Raw genomic sequence first — 17,531 nt, forward strand, 5'->3', positions numbered from 1 at the left:
AACACTATTTTATGTCATCATTTTTGTAGGCTACATAACAGCAGGGCATTGGATGTTTGACACAATAGACTTCTTAGTTTCAGTAGGTGTCATTATCAGTAATGATACCCATCCCTCGACTATGAAGACTTCCTTTGCATTTATAGTACGTCACGGTGAAAATGTGACGTGTGCCATATGCGCAGGCTTCTTCACTTCTGCTGCGCACAAGTGGGCCAAATATGAATAGTGAGAGAGGGCGCAGAGGGAAGTTAACTCTGAATTCGACCCAACGGGTATTAGACAAATCACCCTCATTACAGGATGGACACACAGGCATCCACACGCATCACACGGACTCAAACTGACAAAGGAACAACATAGGCTACTCAGTACTTACAGTGAACATTAGGAAGGATGCACGAGCACTTTTCAAAATTAAACATGAACATCACCACGCGCGCAAGCACGCACACATACACACTGAAGCACGCACACCTTGCACGTGCACACTACACTATTACCACTCATTATAATGCACCGAGCGTCGAATACGGCCGTTTTGTTTCAGCGACTTCCAGCCTATACGTGTAGTGGCGAAGGGGAGGGCGTGGTGTCGTCAACACGGCGCCGCACTCAATGGTGCCAATAAATTCAATAATGACGCAAGTTAGCCCACCCAACACAATCGCGGGGACAGCAACGCACCCGTAGTGATATATGAACCTGTGATGAGTCTTGATTATGTCGATCCCCGGTGCATATGCGATATCACCGCAGGTGCACGAGGACGACGAGGTAGCCTAGCGCTTTCCGCGGTGCTGAAAACGCTCTGTTTCTTCGACGGAAAGGTTCCTAAAGAAAAATGAAATGTATAAGTGTTCCGCTTTTTCAATAGATCTCGAAGCAGTATCAAACTCAAAGCCATCATTTTGGTTCATTTATTTATTTATTTAAAGACTAGTTCGTTGTTTTTAGGTTTAGACATACAGACATATGCCTATATTTTCCTATTGTTTTGTTTCTTTCATAGGTCTAGTAGAGCTTGTAATAGTTCCATATTTTCCATAAACATCAACAGGAGGATATGGACTGTAGCCTACTCGTCGATTTAAATATGTAGCAAGGGGCTTGCAGCATGACATTGGTTAGCTTAGCTGTATAATTCTGTGTGGCTGCCGTATTTCTTAATACAAAAAAACCCTGTTAATTAGCCTGCGTCAAACTCATTAGCCTTTAAGAAAATCCATGGTTAGATGAATTTGGAACATTAGCGATTCGTTGATATTGATGAACACCAGGATAAGCCGCCGAGAAAGAGTTGCAAAGCAATGATGTCATAGTTTTAAGTGTGAGCCATAGGGAGCATATGGTTCGTACCCGCTACCAAAAGGAAGTGTTGCTTTGTTATGAACAGGCGGCGCTGTAGCAGGCGGAAGAGGAGGTCGCCCAACCCAGTGTCTCTTCGCCTGGAACACAGGAGCCGAAGAGAGAACGAGAAAAAGGAAGATCGCGAAGACGGTGTTGGAGAGCAATTTATTAGGCTGCTATAATGGCCGCTAAATCGGACGGGGTGCTCAAAATGAAAAAGAGCGATGTAGCGTTTACGCCTTTACAGAATTCGGACCACTCGGGCTCAGTACAAGGGCTTGCTCCAGGATTGCAGCCGGATTCGGGTACCGGAGAGACGGACTTCGTCAATGGGGAGTCGCGCTGCTGTGGTTCAAATTCGACATGTCTTCGTCTTGGCAGGGAGCAGCAAAAATATACCATTTGGGACTGTCTATGGATCCTCGCTGCAGTGGCGGTGTATTTTGCCGACGTGGGCACAGACATTTGGCTATCCGTCGATTATTACCTCCGTCGCGATTACTGGTGGTTTGGCCTTACGTTATTTTTTGTGGTGCTAGGCTCGTTCTCCGTACAGGTTTTCAGTTTCAGATGGTTTGTCCATGATTTCAGCACCGAGGAGAGCTCAACCGGCGGTGCACCAAGCTGCTCACACATGGATGGGAAGCTACTCAGCTCTTCCGCCTCGCATGGAGAAGTGGGAGCCCATCCGTCCACACCTCAGAGGCAGGCATCGACAGCCAGCAAGAGCAACACCACTACCAACAGCAGCAACAGCAGCACAGCAACCCGGACTAATAAGAAACGCTCGGCGTCCTGCTCTTTCTGTATATGGCTTGTGCAATCCATCATTCACATTTTGCAGCTTGGGCAGCTCTGGAGGTACGTCTTTGTAGGATTCTGATTGCTTTCTCTTCAGTGTGTGCATTATAGTGATGCGTCTTTGTGAAGGCAGTTTAATATCCCTTCCGTGGCCCTAGTAATATTCAGTCATTAATAATTTGCCATCATTGGTTGCTCCCATTTAAACTTGTGTGCCATTTTATTTGGAGACTGTCATAGCAAGGCACATCCCGCCCCAATGTAGTCTACGGTTCGTTGATTCTTAAACTGCAAACTGCCAGAATCCACACTGTTCTAATCCTGCCTTTATCATCGGCTATGCTTTATCCAATCACGAAATTTTGAGAAAAGTACAGGTTGGATGACAATTAACAATTTGTTATCCACGTGATTGTAAGCAATCTGGGTTAGTTGGGTCGATCTGATTGAAGTCTGTGAGTCCATATATTCCTGAAGTCGACAGGGGAACCAACACTTCCCTCAATTAGGCTAAGGGTTAAGGTGACAGACTTGCACAGGGCGATTGGTGAGAGATCTTGTATGATCTCTCTCTCTCTCTCTCTCTCTCTCTCTCTCTCTCTCTCTCTCTCAATCAACACTATAGTCTTTGCCATTCGTTTAACCTACACATTGTTCTCCAGCAGCTGACCCTGCATGGATATGCTATAGCCTGAATAACTGCTTGAGACGAGCGCGACTCAATGCCTGGGTGCAGCTCTCACATTGATTCACATGTGTTATATTCATTATTCACAACGCTGGGTATTAACTTTAAGAATCCCGTACAGAGCACTAAGCACAAGAGCACATTAATGGGCAATTGACAGATGAAATGGAGCAAATGCCTCCCCTGTGGCAGCTTATGAAACGTGGAGCGCCCGGGCCTGCCCCGCACACGTGCCTGATATACTGGGAGCAAAGAAGTCCCCAGTTCAGCGCGAACAAAGCACTTGGCTTAACACTTCGTGTTTTTAACCAACTCAGCAAGATGCATGGTTAGTCTGTGGGGAGCACTCAGTGTGTATAAAGCACTTTTATTAATGGACCCACAATATAAGAAGCACACCATGTTGGTGCCTTGGCTCATCTAATTGAATGGGTTCCCTGAATCGTGATTCAATAGGTAGTAGCTCAAAGGGTCCACCTGGTGAGATGCCAGAGGGGCGAATGCAGAGTGATCTGCAGATTGTCTATATATAACACTCCCATTATGGAGTGACTTATCTGTAACACTCCCGTTATGGAGTGACTAATCTATATGTAACACTCCCATTATGGAGTGACTGTTCCTGAAGCGTATTCTTCTGGAGTAGGAAGAGTTTGTTCTGAATGACAAAAGATTGCTGCGTTCGGTCCGGTCGGCGCTGGAGCTGGAGTGACCGGAGAAGATGAATCTGATTCCAGATGACGTAGAGCATAATGAACGAATCCCTTTGCCCTTCCTCTAAACAGTGCATTCACCTGGCAGGAAATGTATGCATGCATTGGTGTCCCTCCCCGTGTGAGTTTAGAGCTTGGTTGGTGTGTGCAGGTGTTTGTGTGCATATTTACTCATCAGTTTGCTCAGCTGGTATTCTCTGTGGATTCACTGGATGGATGCAAAACCAAAACAATAGTCAAAAACAAAAGCAAAAAAAAACACAGCTCTTCTTACTTTTGAGATTTCATCATCCTTGTGTCACGTGGCTTGTTTGTGATGGGGTGTGTGTGTGTGTGTGTGTGTGTGAGTGGTCCAGGGGGACGCGAGGACGCAGCAGACGTGTACAGCTCACAGTCCTCAGAACAGGGTTCAACTGCCTGGGGAAATCACACCAACCCTAACGGGCCTTCAGAAATAGCAGCGGGTGCTAATGAAGTTCACCGCATCCCACAATGATGACATTTCCAGCTGATTGCATTGAGAGACGATTGGGGGGAGGTGTGTGTGTGTGGGGGGGGGGGGGGGGGGGGGGGGTGTTTCCACCGCCCACCCAGACTGGTGGCAGTCGAGACCCCTCGCTCTTGCGACCCCAAAAAAGCCTGGGCTTGCTGTTACAGTGTGTGTGGAGCTCAGCAAGGTTCTCCGAAGCCTTGGATGGCACTAGCCATAAATAATGGATCTCCAACCCCAGAGAGCACGAGACGTGTAATGCATGTGCAATAACGGCAACCGCACGCGCATGCTGAATTATTGTGCGATTCTTTTAGTCTTCCTCTCTGTCTGTTGATCTGCCTCCCGATGTTAGCTTGGCGGCTAGTCGGCCGCAGCTACTGTAGGACTCATGTCTTGCCTGAACAGGCCACGGGTGTGACAAGTATCCTTATGTGGCACTTCTCTTGTGTGGGAGGGCTTTTTATGGGCTGTCACCCCATGCCCTGCTATCAGGGCTCTGAGAAGAGGCTCCTTTTTGAGCTTGGGTCCTGTCTCCATAACTGCCCACGGCTCTGCATATCCTCTGACCTTCTCCCTTAAAAAAAAAGTACTCTCTGGCACCAAGGCCTCGTAAAGCTTCACAGTTCTCGCACTCCCATCTTTTCCTCCACTGACTTTGAAGATGTTGTAAAAAAAAATAAAATAATGACGATCATCGCCTACATTATTTCCTCCCCAGTCAAGGTGCGGCAAGACGGAAGGCACTTCAGCTGCTCCTAGCGTGCAGCTTAGCACCACTTCTGGAGATATACTGCATCCGGCAGTGAGGAATAGTGTTAAATCTCCCGAGTTACTGTCTTCTGAATCCAGGTTATCTGGTGCAGAGGATTTACAGAGTCTCTTGTTTGTGGAGAAGGGAGCTGATCATTTTTTTTTCTCATGGCACAGGCCTACAGTACATGATAGCACTGCAAATGAGCTTGCGCCAAGCCTTGAGTGTTAAGCCTACCCACATGGACCAGGTGCTGCGCACATACGTAGCTACCCAGCATATGGATCTAAATGAAGCATGAAGTATTTATGGATGCACGGAGGGCTAGTATACGGGAACATTCTAGTTGGCTTAATTGGCTTGAGCAATCCTTTTAACTCCCCTGATACGGCCTCAGGAAGGGCCTATCGGGGAGGAGCAGTGGCAGCGGTCTCCTCGTCAAGGCATGGCCTATTCAAGCAAGCGTAATGCTAAGTGTATGTCAAATTGATATTTATTGAATGTATGAGTGGCTGCAGTGGTCGGTCGAGAAATCATTTAATCAATCATCATCAGCCTGACAGAGGGAGAGATAATAGGCCTGATATGTGGTTGAGGCAAAAGCAGACCTTTTTTACTCGGAGGACGTAAAGCAGTATGCTCTCTGCTCTCATGGAGCGGTGGGGTGTCTCCTTGGATCATCTATATCACTCGCACACGGTTGTGCCAGCGAGGTTTGAACCCCGTCATGTGAGAGCAGAGCCGTGCAGTAGGGCCAGACTGCTACTGTTGGACTATATACTGTATGTCCAAGTGGCTGTGGTCCAACACATTGTGCAGCTGATTGAATATTCTTCACTTGATTTAGCTGCAAAACTGCCTGTAACAATAAGTTCAGTCCTAAGGCTCATTTGGAGTTAATGGACAGTACATTTACAGCATGACACACTGTACATTCATAAAAACACTGCCAGTCTTAATACATTAAGTAAATCTATGGGATGGTTATCATCATCAGCTTCAGCCCTGTGTTCCAAGCTTCCTGTGGTAGACCATTTCCTGTCATGGGTGTTTAAGTGCCTGAACTGTTACTTAATGCTGCGTGTGTGTACATGCATTTGTGACTTATTGAGTGGTGTGTGTGTATGTGTGTATGTGTGTGTGTGTGTGTGTGTGTGTGTGTGTGTGTGTGTGTGTGTGTGTGTGTGTGTGTGTGTGTGTGTGTGTGTGTGTGTGTGTGTGTGTGTGTGTGTGTGTGCGTGTGTGTGTGTGCGTCCATGCGTATGTGTGTGCGTGCGTGTGTGTGTGTGCGAATGTTTGCATTTCTACACATTGTTGTGCTGTAGCGTAGCACTGCTGTAGCTCCATAGCGTAGCTCCGTAGCCTAGCATTGCTGCGGCTCCATGGCATGTTCATCTCGTTTGCCTGCTAAAGAAATGCTGTGACATACAGTACAGTGATTCAGCCCCACAGAGGGCAAGTCTGTTCACTGCACACGCAGACTATCAATGGCGTTCAGTAGTGGAGAGCAATAACAGTTTGCATGTGAGTCCATTTGCTCTCCAGCCGGCTGAGTTATCTCTGGGAGGAGGTGGAGATGGGCCAGGGCTCGCTCTCCAGATGTTCAGTGCTCGCCATCAGGACCCTCTCAACTGGTGTTGCTTTCCTTCCATACTCTCTCTCTCTCTCTCTCTCTCTCTCTCTCTCTCTCTCTCTCTTTGTCTTTGTCTCGCTCTCGCTCTCTCTCTCTCCAGATGTTCAATGCTTGCCGTGAGGATCCTCTCAACTAGTCTTACTCTTCCTCCATGATCTCTCTCTCTCTCTCTCTCTCTCTCTCCAGACGCCAGCAGTTCCTCTTCTTTCCCAGTTTGCTTGTGACATGTTCCTTGGCGATTCCTCCCTCTCTCTCCCTCCCTCCCTCCTTCCATCCTCTTTTAATTAATGTTAGGAAAACACAATTAAGGACTGGAAATATGGCTCATTTAACAAACAAACAAGTTCAGAGTGAATCAGTCTGAAGGTGCTGATGGCTCTCGGTGTGCCGCTTCTAATTCGCAGCCATAGCACCCTAAGGTGCCATTGGTGAGGGACCCTCCTTTGAGAGGACCTCTGACTCAACATGGCTCCTCTTTACCGCTGGTGTCCCTCTCGGTCCCTCTCTCTGCTGGCCTCATCGTCTCACTGCGGGCCGTTCGGCCTGATCCGGCTCCTCAGTACGGGATTTCTGGCCCACCTGCTACAGCTCTCCTTCGCTGAGAGAGTCTGTGCCCCGAGGTGCAGCCTGACTTATGGTTGGTGCAGCTGAAGCTGTCATTATGCTTTAATGTACTCTAATGGGCCATTTTATGCTCAACTTCAGTACATCTCTCTGCACTCTGCGGTCATAGAACGTGTGTTTTTTTTCCTGTATCGTTTACGGTTATTAGGAGGTGAAGACTGTTGCGTTGGAGTACGCTATCTAAATGTAGTATGCGTTTTATCGGAGCAACATCAGAGTCACTGGCTGCACATCCCGACTGTTGTTATTTACAGATATTAATAGCAAAATGGGGAATGGAGAGAAAGTCTGTAGTTTGAAGCTAGCCCAGGGCGGAAGTTGATACAGGATGGGAATTAAAAGCAGCGATGACTCTGCTTTTTTTTCTCATAGAGGAGGAGAGATAAAAGAAGAGAAACAGAGTGCATGAGAGAGCGACAGAGAGAGAGAAAGAGAGCGACAGAGAGAGCGACAGAGAGAGAGAGAGAGCGAGTGACTGGATGGCCTTCTTTAGAATGGCACTCCAGAGCAGAGCTGTGGGGTCAGGCGTGAGGCAGGTGGCCTCTGTTGAACTCCTCTAGAATGGAAAACCGTGTGATTTTGGGTCTAGTGCTGCCAACAGCCCAGACTTATCCCATCAATGGAAAATGAACAGGACCGCCACCAATCTGGAGTCTCTCAACTGAGAGTCAATATAATGTATGACATGTAAGAGCCAGAGCAGGCCTGGGTGCTCCCTGGAACACGTGGCCAACAGAGTTGCTGAAAATTAGTATTTGTGGCTCTCCTCAGACTCCCCAGTGAGTGTGAAGATGTTCCTCAGAATAAGGTGCAGACCAGACTCCTTGGGTGTAGGCATGTGGCTGTAGAATCAGGAAGAATACTCTGATGGTGGTTGCTGTGGAGATTAAAAGATGTGGTAGTGCAAAGGGTAGATACATCTAAGTACCCGGGTGTGGTTGTTAATGACAGATTATCATGGAGGGACCATGTCAATCTCTTGATGAATAAATCCACGGTTATATTGCATGAGGAAATGGAACTCTTTTAAAGAGGAAATATGCAGGTTTGGCGATTTCTTCGCTGTTTTCTCGATTTACGCTTGCAGGTTTGGCGATTTCTTCGCTGTTTTCTTGTTTTACGCTGGCAGGTTTCTCTGCAGAGCTTCTCCTACTACTTGGGTGGTACACACTTGCAAGCGTTGTTTTTCCGCTCACAGGCGCTAGGGTGAACCAAGACAGCCATCATTCAACCCAGAATAAGTCAAATAACCATTCCAGTGACTCCGACGCTGATCAGTTAAGGCAAATTAAGCTAAAAAGAACTTGCATAGTACACCTTTTAGCTTGAATCCTGATGTAGTGAAATAGTTTTTTTAAAGTCAGTGATTTGCAAAAAATCATGCTGGACCCAACCCATCCTTACCATCACAGTCTAAGGAGACAGGTCATACTGTAGTGTAGGCTACCAGTGGCCCTCTCCTTTATACTGCAAGCAGTAAGGCAGCACAATGTGCAACTTAGACATATTTAGAATTGTTTTAATTGTTGTTATTGGTAGTTATGCTGAGTTCTATATTTATACATGTCTGTATTTTTACTGTAATTACTAATGTACTTTTATTGTCATGGGAAAGAAGGTGGGCACTGTAAGCACTGTTATTTCAATGAAATAAACCTGACTTGACAAAAGAAAGAGTGAGAGAGAGGGCATGAGAGAGAGAGAGAGATAGAGAGAGAGAGAGAGAGAGAGAGAGAGAGAGAGAGAGAGAGGGATCCAATAGGGATGCCCACCTTGGATGAATTTTTAACGTTGCGTGCAGTGTCTTTGCGATGAGAGACCTGCTTGCCACTTCCTGCATTATTCACTGGCCTCCTGCTCTCATCCAGTGTAAAGACTCTCTCTCTTCCCTCTCTCTGTCTCTCTCATCCCCCCTCTCTCTGTCTCTCTCTTTCTCCCCCTCTCTCTGTCACTCTCTCTCTCCCCCTCTCTCTGTCTCTCTCTTCCCCCTCTCTCTCTAACTGAACTCTCTATTCGTGTTTTCCTCTTTCCATCATACCACAGTGTGACACCTCAGCTGCAAGTGTGTGACAGCACTTCAATCTGCACTGTGTGTGCGTGTGTAGACTGTGCCACTTGCTCCCTGGTTACAGAAGCCTGCATGTATATGTTTACATTCTTTGTCAATTGAATTGGCAGATTGGACAGGTCCTCATCCGGACCAGCCTATTCTGACAGTGTGTCATAGACCGGAGGAGATCTGCAGTCACATGGGTGTGTGTGTGTGTGTGTGCGCGCGCGTGTGTGTGTGCGCGCTTAATTGAAGAGCAGGTTGTCCTTACTCCTGCAGTAGGATGGGCGTGTGTGTGCGGTTGATTGAGTAGCAGGCTGTCCTTATTCCTGTTAACTCTGTAGTCAGGAGGAGGCTGCCACTGTCAGTTTGGCCGGACAGTTTAAATGAGGTGGAAAGTACAGAGGACTCTCACTGCATGGGATACCATGGGAAAGAGAGGGGAGGGGAGAGAGAGAGAGAGAATGAGAGGAAAAGAGGAGAGCCTGAGAGGGATGGGAGATAGAGAGAGAGAGACTCTGAGAGTGTGTGTGTGAGAGAGAGAGAGAGATGGACATGTGAGTTGTTTAAGAGGCCAGATGCGAGCCCTTTTGGCCTGGCTTCTGTGGTGTGTATCACATACCCCCATTAGCGCACTGCCACCACTCACAACACCTCCACCAAATGGCCTCCTTTGGCAGGCATGGGCCCTTCTCTCTCTCCCTCTCTCTCTCTTTCTCTCCCTCTCTCTCTCTCTCGCTCGCTCTCTCTCTGTCTCTCTCGCTCCCTCTCTCTCTCCCTCCCCCTCTCTCTCTGCCAGGGCCAGGGGTTTGAGCTGGCACAGAGTGGGAGCACAAGTGGGCAGCAGCTGGCCACTGCCTCTGGCCCCGTGCTGTACTGATGCGGGCCGGTTCTGATTCCAGCGAGCAACTCTTTCGGTCTCTGGCTGCCCTTTGGAGTGGACACTGGCCCAGGCCCATGGGTGTTCCCCGTGGGCAATAGGAACATGATCCTCCACAAGCCATTATGCACACACACACACACACACACACACACACACACACACACACGCACACACATTTACACATCCAAGCACACTTACTCCTGCTCTCACTCTCTCTTTCTCTCACACACACGCACACACACACACACACACACACGCACACACAATCACTCACTGACTCAAACATGATACTCTTCCTCAGACACACACACGCACACACACTTGTTTCTGTTTAGCATTCACTTCATATGCCAGTGTGTCCTAAACTGTGCCCAAAAATAGGTGGATTAAATAGATGGATTAAACCCAATCTCATTTCATGTCAGTAGGAATGTCTTGATACTGTAATAGTAATGGCCGATTGGAATTTATCTATTTATCTATTTATTTTTTCATTTATAAAGTAACTTGTAATAGACGACAAGAGAGCACCCATATCAAATGACAGTGGTCTTTGAGGATCATTGGACTATCACTCTTGGAGTTACTACAGAGGCAGGGCGAATATCAGTTATGCTTTATAAGATTACACTTAGTTACACCACAGAGCAAACATAGCACAACTAAGCTTCCTCTTCCTAGCCTTATAATGTGTGTGTGTGTGCGCGTGTGCGCTTGTGTGTATCTATTTGTGTGTGTGTGTGTATGTGTGTGTGTGTGTGTGTGTGTGTGCGCGTGTGTATCTATTTGTGTGTGTGTGTGTGTGTGTCTCTGTGTGTGTGTGTGTGTGTGTGTGGCAGCATGGGGGCTGGATGTTGTTCTTGCTGTATGTGGTGGAGCTCTGCAGTGTCAGCAGAGTTGACAGCAAAGTCCTGCGAGCTAGAGAGCTGTCCATGGATAGAGCCGCCCGCGGCACCATCACCATGACATCACAATGACACCATGGTAACTAGAGCAATTCTGGCCTGTCTGACCTTCACTCTGACAAGGTCAGCGAGAGAGAATCAAAGAAAGACAGAGAAAGAGAGAGAGAGGGAGAGAGAGAAAAAGAGATGTGGGAGAGAGAGGGGGGGTTGGGAGTGAGAAAAAGAGAGAGGAAGAGAGAGAGAGATGGTTGGAAGTGAGAGAGGGAGGGGTTGGGAATGAGAGAGAGACAGGATGAGAGAGAGAGAGAAAAAGAGAGAGAGAAGGTTGGGAGGGAGAGTTCTCAGAGATGCAGCCGGGGAAACGGAGGAGTCCTGAAGCAAGTGTCACAAAGGGAAGCTGTCAGAGCAAATGGCAAGATAATATGTCAGCCTAGAAATGACTGCTGCTGCAGCTTCATTCCAGTTACTGTTACTGAAACCATTACAATCAGCTCATCCTCCTCGAGCTTGTTAAAGAAGCGGAGGAGTTCTGTTTACATTTACATTATGCTCAGAATCACTTGTGTACCGATGGGCTGGTGCACACAAGCTGGTGATCAAGTGGAAACACATCGCACCCCTGACGTACTGTATACATGTAGAATGTTTTCCACACAAAACACACACACACGCACGGGCACACACACTCACACACACACACACACACACACACACACACACACACACACACACACACACACACAAAACACAAACATATGCACGAAACACACACACACACACTCTGGGCTTGACACTAATTGCATTTGTGTAGGTACATATCAGTGGTCTTGACAGTGGCAGGAATGGCACAATTTCTACCCTATTTAAAGATCATTGAGAATGATGAGGACAGCTTCAAATTATCATCACCAAATTATCATATTAACATTTGGAATAAATTGACTTCTACTTCTTTTCTGTCTTTTGGGGATTTTTCCACTTGTTATCTTGTGAATAAAACATGTATGTCTGAATGAGGCCCGGCTTATGAGTTCCGTCAAAGTAAGCGTTTCTGAAAGCGTTTCTGTGAAATCGCCTCCCTCCACAGAGGGCAGGAGCAGTATCGTGTTGAATTGATCGCGGCACCCGCTGCTAAACCGGGGTGATCGTCGGCCATCGCGGCACAAGTCGTTGTGGGTGCGTAATGCGAAGCCCCCGCTGGCGTGGCGGCACCTCTCTCAAAGCGCCTTACGGCTTACGGGAGGCAGCGTTTATTAGCGCATGCTGCGGCGCCAAGCAGCCAGGCAAGCCGCAAAACGTTGAAGGAGGCGAAGTGTGTGTGTGTGTGTGCCGCGACACAGGGATTAGGGGGCGTCTGTGAGGAATGACAAACCGCAGATTCCCTGTTTGATGTCTGGGGAGCAAACCTGTTGGCGTCACTTTCCCCCCACTCCCCCCCCTTCTCTCTCTCTCTCTCTCTCTCTCTCTCTCTCTCTCTCTCTCTCTCTCTCTCTCTCGACGACATGCTGAATGCAAATCCAAGTGGCTCTGGGAATCAGCATGTACATAAACTATTTATGTGTGAATGACAGTGCAAATAAGTGTTTCTGCTCAAGATGCATTGTTAATGGAGCACTTGATTATTTAGTGCTCGACAACAGGAAGTCATGCAAAATGCGTTGAGCATCATCTCAGATATAGGGATTGGTGATACTTTTGTTTTGTCAGACACTCAGATAGATAGCCTACATACATTGGTAGGAAGACCAATACCTGCGGCGGGAGTGTGTGTGTGTGTGTGTATGTGTGCGTCCTTGTGTGTTTACGACCTGTGAAGTGACACGTCCAACTATAGCTCTGTCACATGCTCCTGTGAGCACACATGACACGCTCAGTGGCGCCCAGGAAGTCTTGATATCGCTCCAGAAGCCCCCGCTACCTCGGGGCGAGAGAGAGAGAGAGAGAGAGAGAGAGAGAGAGAGAGAGAGAGAGAGAGAGAGAGAGAGAGAGAGAGAGAGAGAGAGAGAGAGAGAGAGAGAGAGAGAGAGAGAGAGAGAGAGAGAGAGAGAGAGAGAGAGAGAGAGAGAGAGAGAGAGAGAGAGATAGGCCGTGGGCCCACCCCGCTCCAGTGATGTATAGGAGACGTCTGCGCTGTATCTAATGGAGAGTGGAGGCCGTGCTGATGCCTCAGCCTGTCTGGACCGTGGGCATTAAACACCGTCCCCCACGTCTGCCCACAGGCCCATCAGCTCTCGTCCCAGGCTGCTTGACCGCGCGCCGCGCCGCCATTCATCACGGCCAGCAGACTGTGGTGGAGAGCGCGCGCAGGCTAGTCTGTGTGCAGCGCAGGGTCTACGGCTGCGTAGCTCACACACAGTGACCTTGACAGTTTAAGCAGCACTATGTAACATGTGTATACACACCCGCACATGTGATATACATACAGTATACAGTATATATACACACACCCGTACATGTTATATACTGTACATAGACTCGTACTGTACATGTTATTATATACACACAGACCCGTGCATGTTATATACTGTACATATATACACACAGACCCGTACATTTTATATACATACTGTATATACACACAGACCCGTACATGTTACACTATCCTTTGTTCTCTCAGACATGCAGTCATTTCTTGTGTGTTTACCGCTCACTGTATAAACCGCATGACAATATCACACTCAACCAAAAAATGTTAATGTGTATTGACCGACCGCATCCACATTAACCACAGTCTCCGATATATCACCATCAGATTGTGGTTTAATCAGAAAGAATGAGGAAAATAAATGCATTTCCATGTATTAACCTCACAGCTGAAAAAAAAAATTAGCAAAACCTTGGCTATTAGGAGGGTAAATTACAGTAAATTACCGAAAATCATAATATTGTTAGATTAGTCATATTAGTGTGAAATGAAAGTAATTATGATGAATTTATGGTTGAAGATAATAATGAGATAGATGTCGGAGGACTCCGTAATGGATTGATTCCAACAGAGCTGTGCTGTGAGTGCAGGCCCTGGGAAGATGATGTCTTATTATGTGTTTATGCGGGCAGGCCGAGTGTCCAGTGGCTGTCCCCATGCACAGTGCCTGATGTCCGTTGGTGACAGCTTGCAGTTGTGGAACAGGAACCCAGCTGTGTGTGTTTGTGGTGTCGCTGTCACAATGCCAGGCCAGGGCTCTGGTCACCCGATCACAACATCTCACAACTGCGGGCCGCTAAGCATCGCTCTTCCTGAAATGAACACAGGGAGGTGGGGTGTGTGTGAGAGCGCGCGCGTGTGTGTGTGTGTGAAAAGAACGCCCTCCAAACAGAGTCGTGCGTCACACCCTCTGTCTCTCTGACTCTGTCTGGACGCTGAGGCTCAGTCTCGTCTCGTGGCTGCTGCTCTCTCACAGATCTCATTTCCAAATAGGCGGCCGATGACAAAGCTTCATTTCACGGCCCATTAGCCCTCTGGGGTATGGAGATGAGGGGGCCTTATCGATGACGGCCTGGGACGTCACCTCCAGTTTCCTCTCCAGCAGGACATCTGCCTTGGCGTGTGGTCGCAGATGAAGCCCCAACAGGCAGAACACACACCACAACACCACAACACACAACACACAACACCACAACACACAACACACAACACACAACACACAACACACAACACACAACACACAACACACAACACACAACACACAACACCACAACACCACAACACCACAACACACAACACACCTTGCTCCTCTAGAGTGTGCTGCTGGAAGTGACCTGGGAGACTTGCTCAGGTGGAGTCAGTAGGGCTCGTGAGAAGCCCCGGGGTGGGGATAGATTTACGGTATCTCTGTCATAGCTGTAAAAAAATCCAAAATCCAAAATAAAATGTCTGTGTGTGTGTGTGTGTGTGTGTGGGTGGGTGTGTATTTTTCCAAACCCAAAGAGAGGAGTACTCCGAGTGCTGTGCAGTGTGCATTTGCATGGCGTATCATCTTCATGATCTGGTCGGATCAATACTCCCAGACAGTAGTCTTAATGTCTCCCCATAGACTCCCTCCGATAAGACTGGAGGCTCAGGATGAGCAGCTCCACTCCTGATTGGGCGGTTCTGGGTGGAGGGGAGGGGACATGATGTCTGATTGGGCGGTTCTGGGTGGAGGGGAGGAGGGATGATGTCTGATTGGAGGTCGGGCGGCCCTTTGATTTGTCAGAGCTGATAGAGCATGACTCCTTTCTGCATTCTTTCTACGGTTTTGAAAGGATGCATGTGCTTAAGTCGGCGATGTTGTAGTTTTAGTGATTCGAGTGGGCTTATGGTGACATAAAATAGGTATCTAAAGTCCTACACACAAACAAGACAAATCAGGTGGATTTACTCCTAAACCCACAAAGAAGTTGATTACTCATACAGCATAAGGAAGAGAATGTAATAATGCCCTCTGGTCTTTAGAGAGAACAGACAGTAGTTGGGCCATGCACTGCATTGCATCCATTTTTCATGCTACTCCAAACGCAGCTGATTGTCTGCATTCTCCTTTCTCCTGTCTCATTTCACAATGCAATCATTATTCAGTCATGACGTTTCAATATGCCAAACTACTGGCCTGAAAACCATACATCTTCTCCTCTCACTTCCCTCTCTCTTCCCTCTCTCTCTCTCTCTCTCTCGCTCTCTCTCTCTCGCTCAGTGTCAGGGCTGACTGTATCTATTGTTCCTCTCTGCATGACAGTGATGGCTCAAACCCCAAACCTTATTTTAAGACCCATTCCTTCTAGATTAGATCGTGCAGAAGTGCCGAGACTTGAGTCATATTTTGTGTCATGCTAGCGTTCCATGCTGGGCGGCAAGGGGCTGTTATCGGTGATGGAGGCAGGCTGTGCAGGCCTTTGAGGGAGCGCAGCAGCATCGCAGGTTCAGCCCGTCGTGATCCAGGCGGCGCTCGGCAGCCGCAGCGAACGTCCAGGATCCCTGCCCCTCAGCTCTGATCCTCTGCAACGATTACATACACAACATTGTATCTACGTACTCATCCATTAGATTAACAATTGTTTAGGAGAAGAAAGACACTAGTCATGACACATTATCAGGTTCTGAACAAACAATAGGTCAAAGAGTGTGCATGAAGGGTTAAGGTTGGATGGAGCGGTTGGAGGACTGTGTGTGAAAGGGTTGGATCATGGAGTCGTTGGAGAACGGCACAATGCCTCAAGTTAATGCCCTTGAAGAGACAGCTTTATTCCAGTCAAAGAGTTGTCTGTCTGTGATAATGAATAGTAGGCGCTTGTGTTGTGTCATTGTACTGTGTGCATCGTAGGGTATTAAAGGACTCCCACTACACATGTCTGTTCTTCGTCATCCTGCATTAGAGCGGATGTAATGAGAGGGAGAGAGACTTCCTAAACAGGCATGGAGAACTTCGCTGTTGTCATTACAGAGCTTTCTTTCATTTCACAAACTCACCAAGAGAGAGGAGAGGGCAGAGATTTGACTTGAACCCCAGCTGCAACAGCGAAGTGTAAGAGCTGGCCTAGATACTGTGAGGTAAGCATAGGGCAGGCTGATGTCATTTCCTGTGGTGACCTCTGAGTGAATGCAAACAAAGCAACTCTAATGCAGCACATACAGTAAGGAAGATGGATGTGTGTGTTGCATCAGCCTCATTATTTGCATTCCACATACATCAAGGGAACAAAAACAAGAATTGGACACTGATACAAAGGCAGTTTTACTTTAGAACAAAAAAAGACGTACTGTAGCTAAAGTGATAGTTTTTGTTGACTTACACACACCACTGCGCAGTGTACACACTTCATGCTGCAGGTGTTGTCACACAGGTAGAGTGTGAGTTTGCATGTGCCAACATGGTGTCCCCAGTGAGTTGGGCTGCAGGCAGTCTGCTGCACTCAGGGAGATTGGCCTCCGCACACCTAACACAGGCTGCTTTAGCAGAGAACCCACAAAGCTACCCAGAGAAGCGTATACTGTGTGTCTGTTTGTATGTGTGTGTGTGTGTGTGCGTGTGTGTGTGTGTGTGTGTGTGTGTATGTGTGTGCGTGTGTGTGTGTGTGTGTGTGTGTATATGTATGTGTGTGTGTGTGAGTGTGTATGTGTGTGTGTGTGCCTGTGTGTGAGTGTGTGTGTGCGTGCGTGTGTGCGTGCATGTGCGCTCAGGGGTATGCACATAGGTCATGTGTCTGTGAGGCGGGCAGTGCGGTTTCACACACCTCCTCTGCTGTCTTTTCCTCTTTAATCTCGGCTCTCAGGCTCACTGTGTCCACGCTGGGAATTTAGTCCTTTACCTGAACGTCACTGTCAGCAGATACCATGGAAACGGGTGTGTGTAACCTGGCATCATGTCCTTGACACTTGAGTGACAGGCCTGTGACAACCCTGTAGCCCTGACAGATGGACGCACTGGCGACAGACAGACAGCACTGTGACAAGCAGGCAGCACTGTGGCCCCTGAGGTGTGTGACAGGCCTGCTGGAACCAGATAAAACTGTCCCCTGTGCTGCCCTCTCCTCTCCTCTCATCTCCTCTCCTATCCTCCTCTCCTATCCTTCCCTCCCCTCTCCTCTCTTCTCTCCTCTCCTCTCTCCCCTCTCCTCCTCCTCTCTTTACTCCACTCCTCTCTCCTCTCCTCCTCCTCTCCTC

General features: G+C 48.0%; 1 protein-coding gene across 3 annotated transcripts in view; it reads left to right on the top strand.

Moving 5' to 3' along the window:
* The first annotated feature begins 1,494 nt into the window (after positions 1-1,494).
* Positions 1,495-17,531, top strand: part of xkr4 (XK related 4) — a 34,847-nt gene continuing 18,810 nt past the window's right edge. For all 3 annotated transcript variants that reach the window (XM_062554277.1, XM_062554286.1, XM_062554295.1), the window contains exon 1: positions 1,495-2,211. In XM_062554277.1, the coding sequence (XP_062410261.1) occupies positions 1,532-2,211 (680 nt within the window). In that variant the 5' untranslated portion in view covers positions 1,495-1,531. The remainder of the gene's footprint in view (positions 2,212-17,531) is intronic.

This window comes from Sardina pilchardus, chromosome 2, assembly GCF_963854185.1.
Source record: "Sardina pilchardus chromosome 2, fSarPil1.1, whole genome shotgun sequence".
Lineage (NCBI taxonomy): Eukaryota > Metazoa > Chordata > Actinopteri > Clupeiformes > Clupeidae > Sardina > Sardina pilchardus.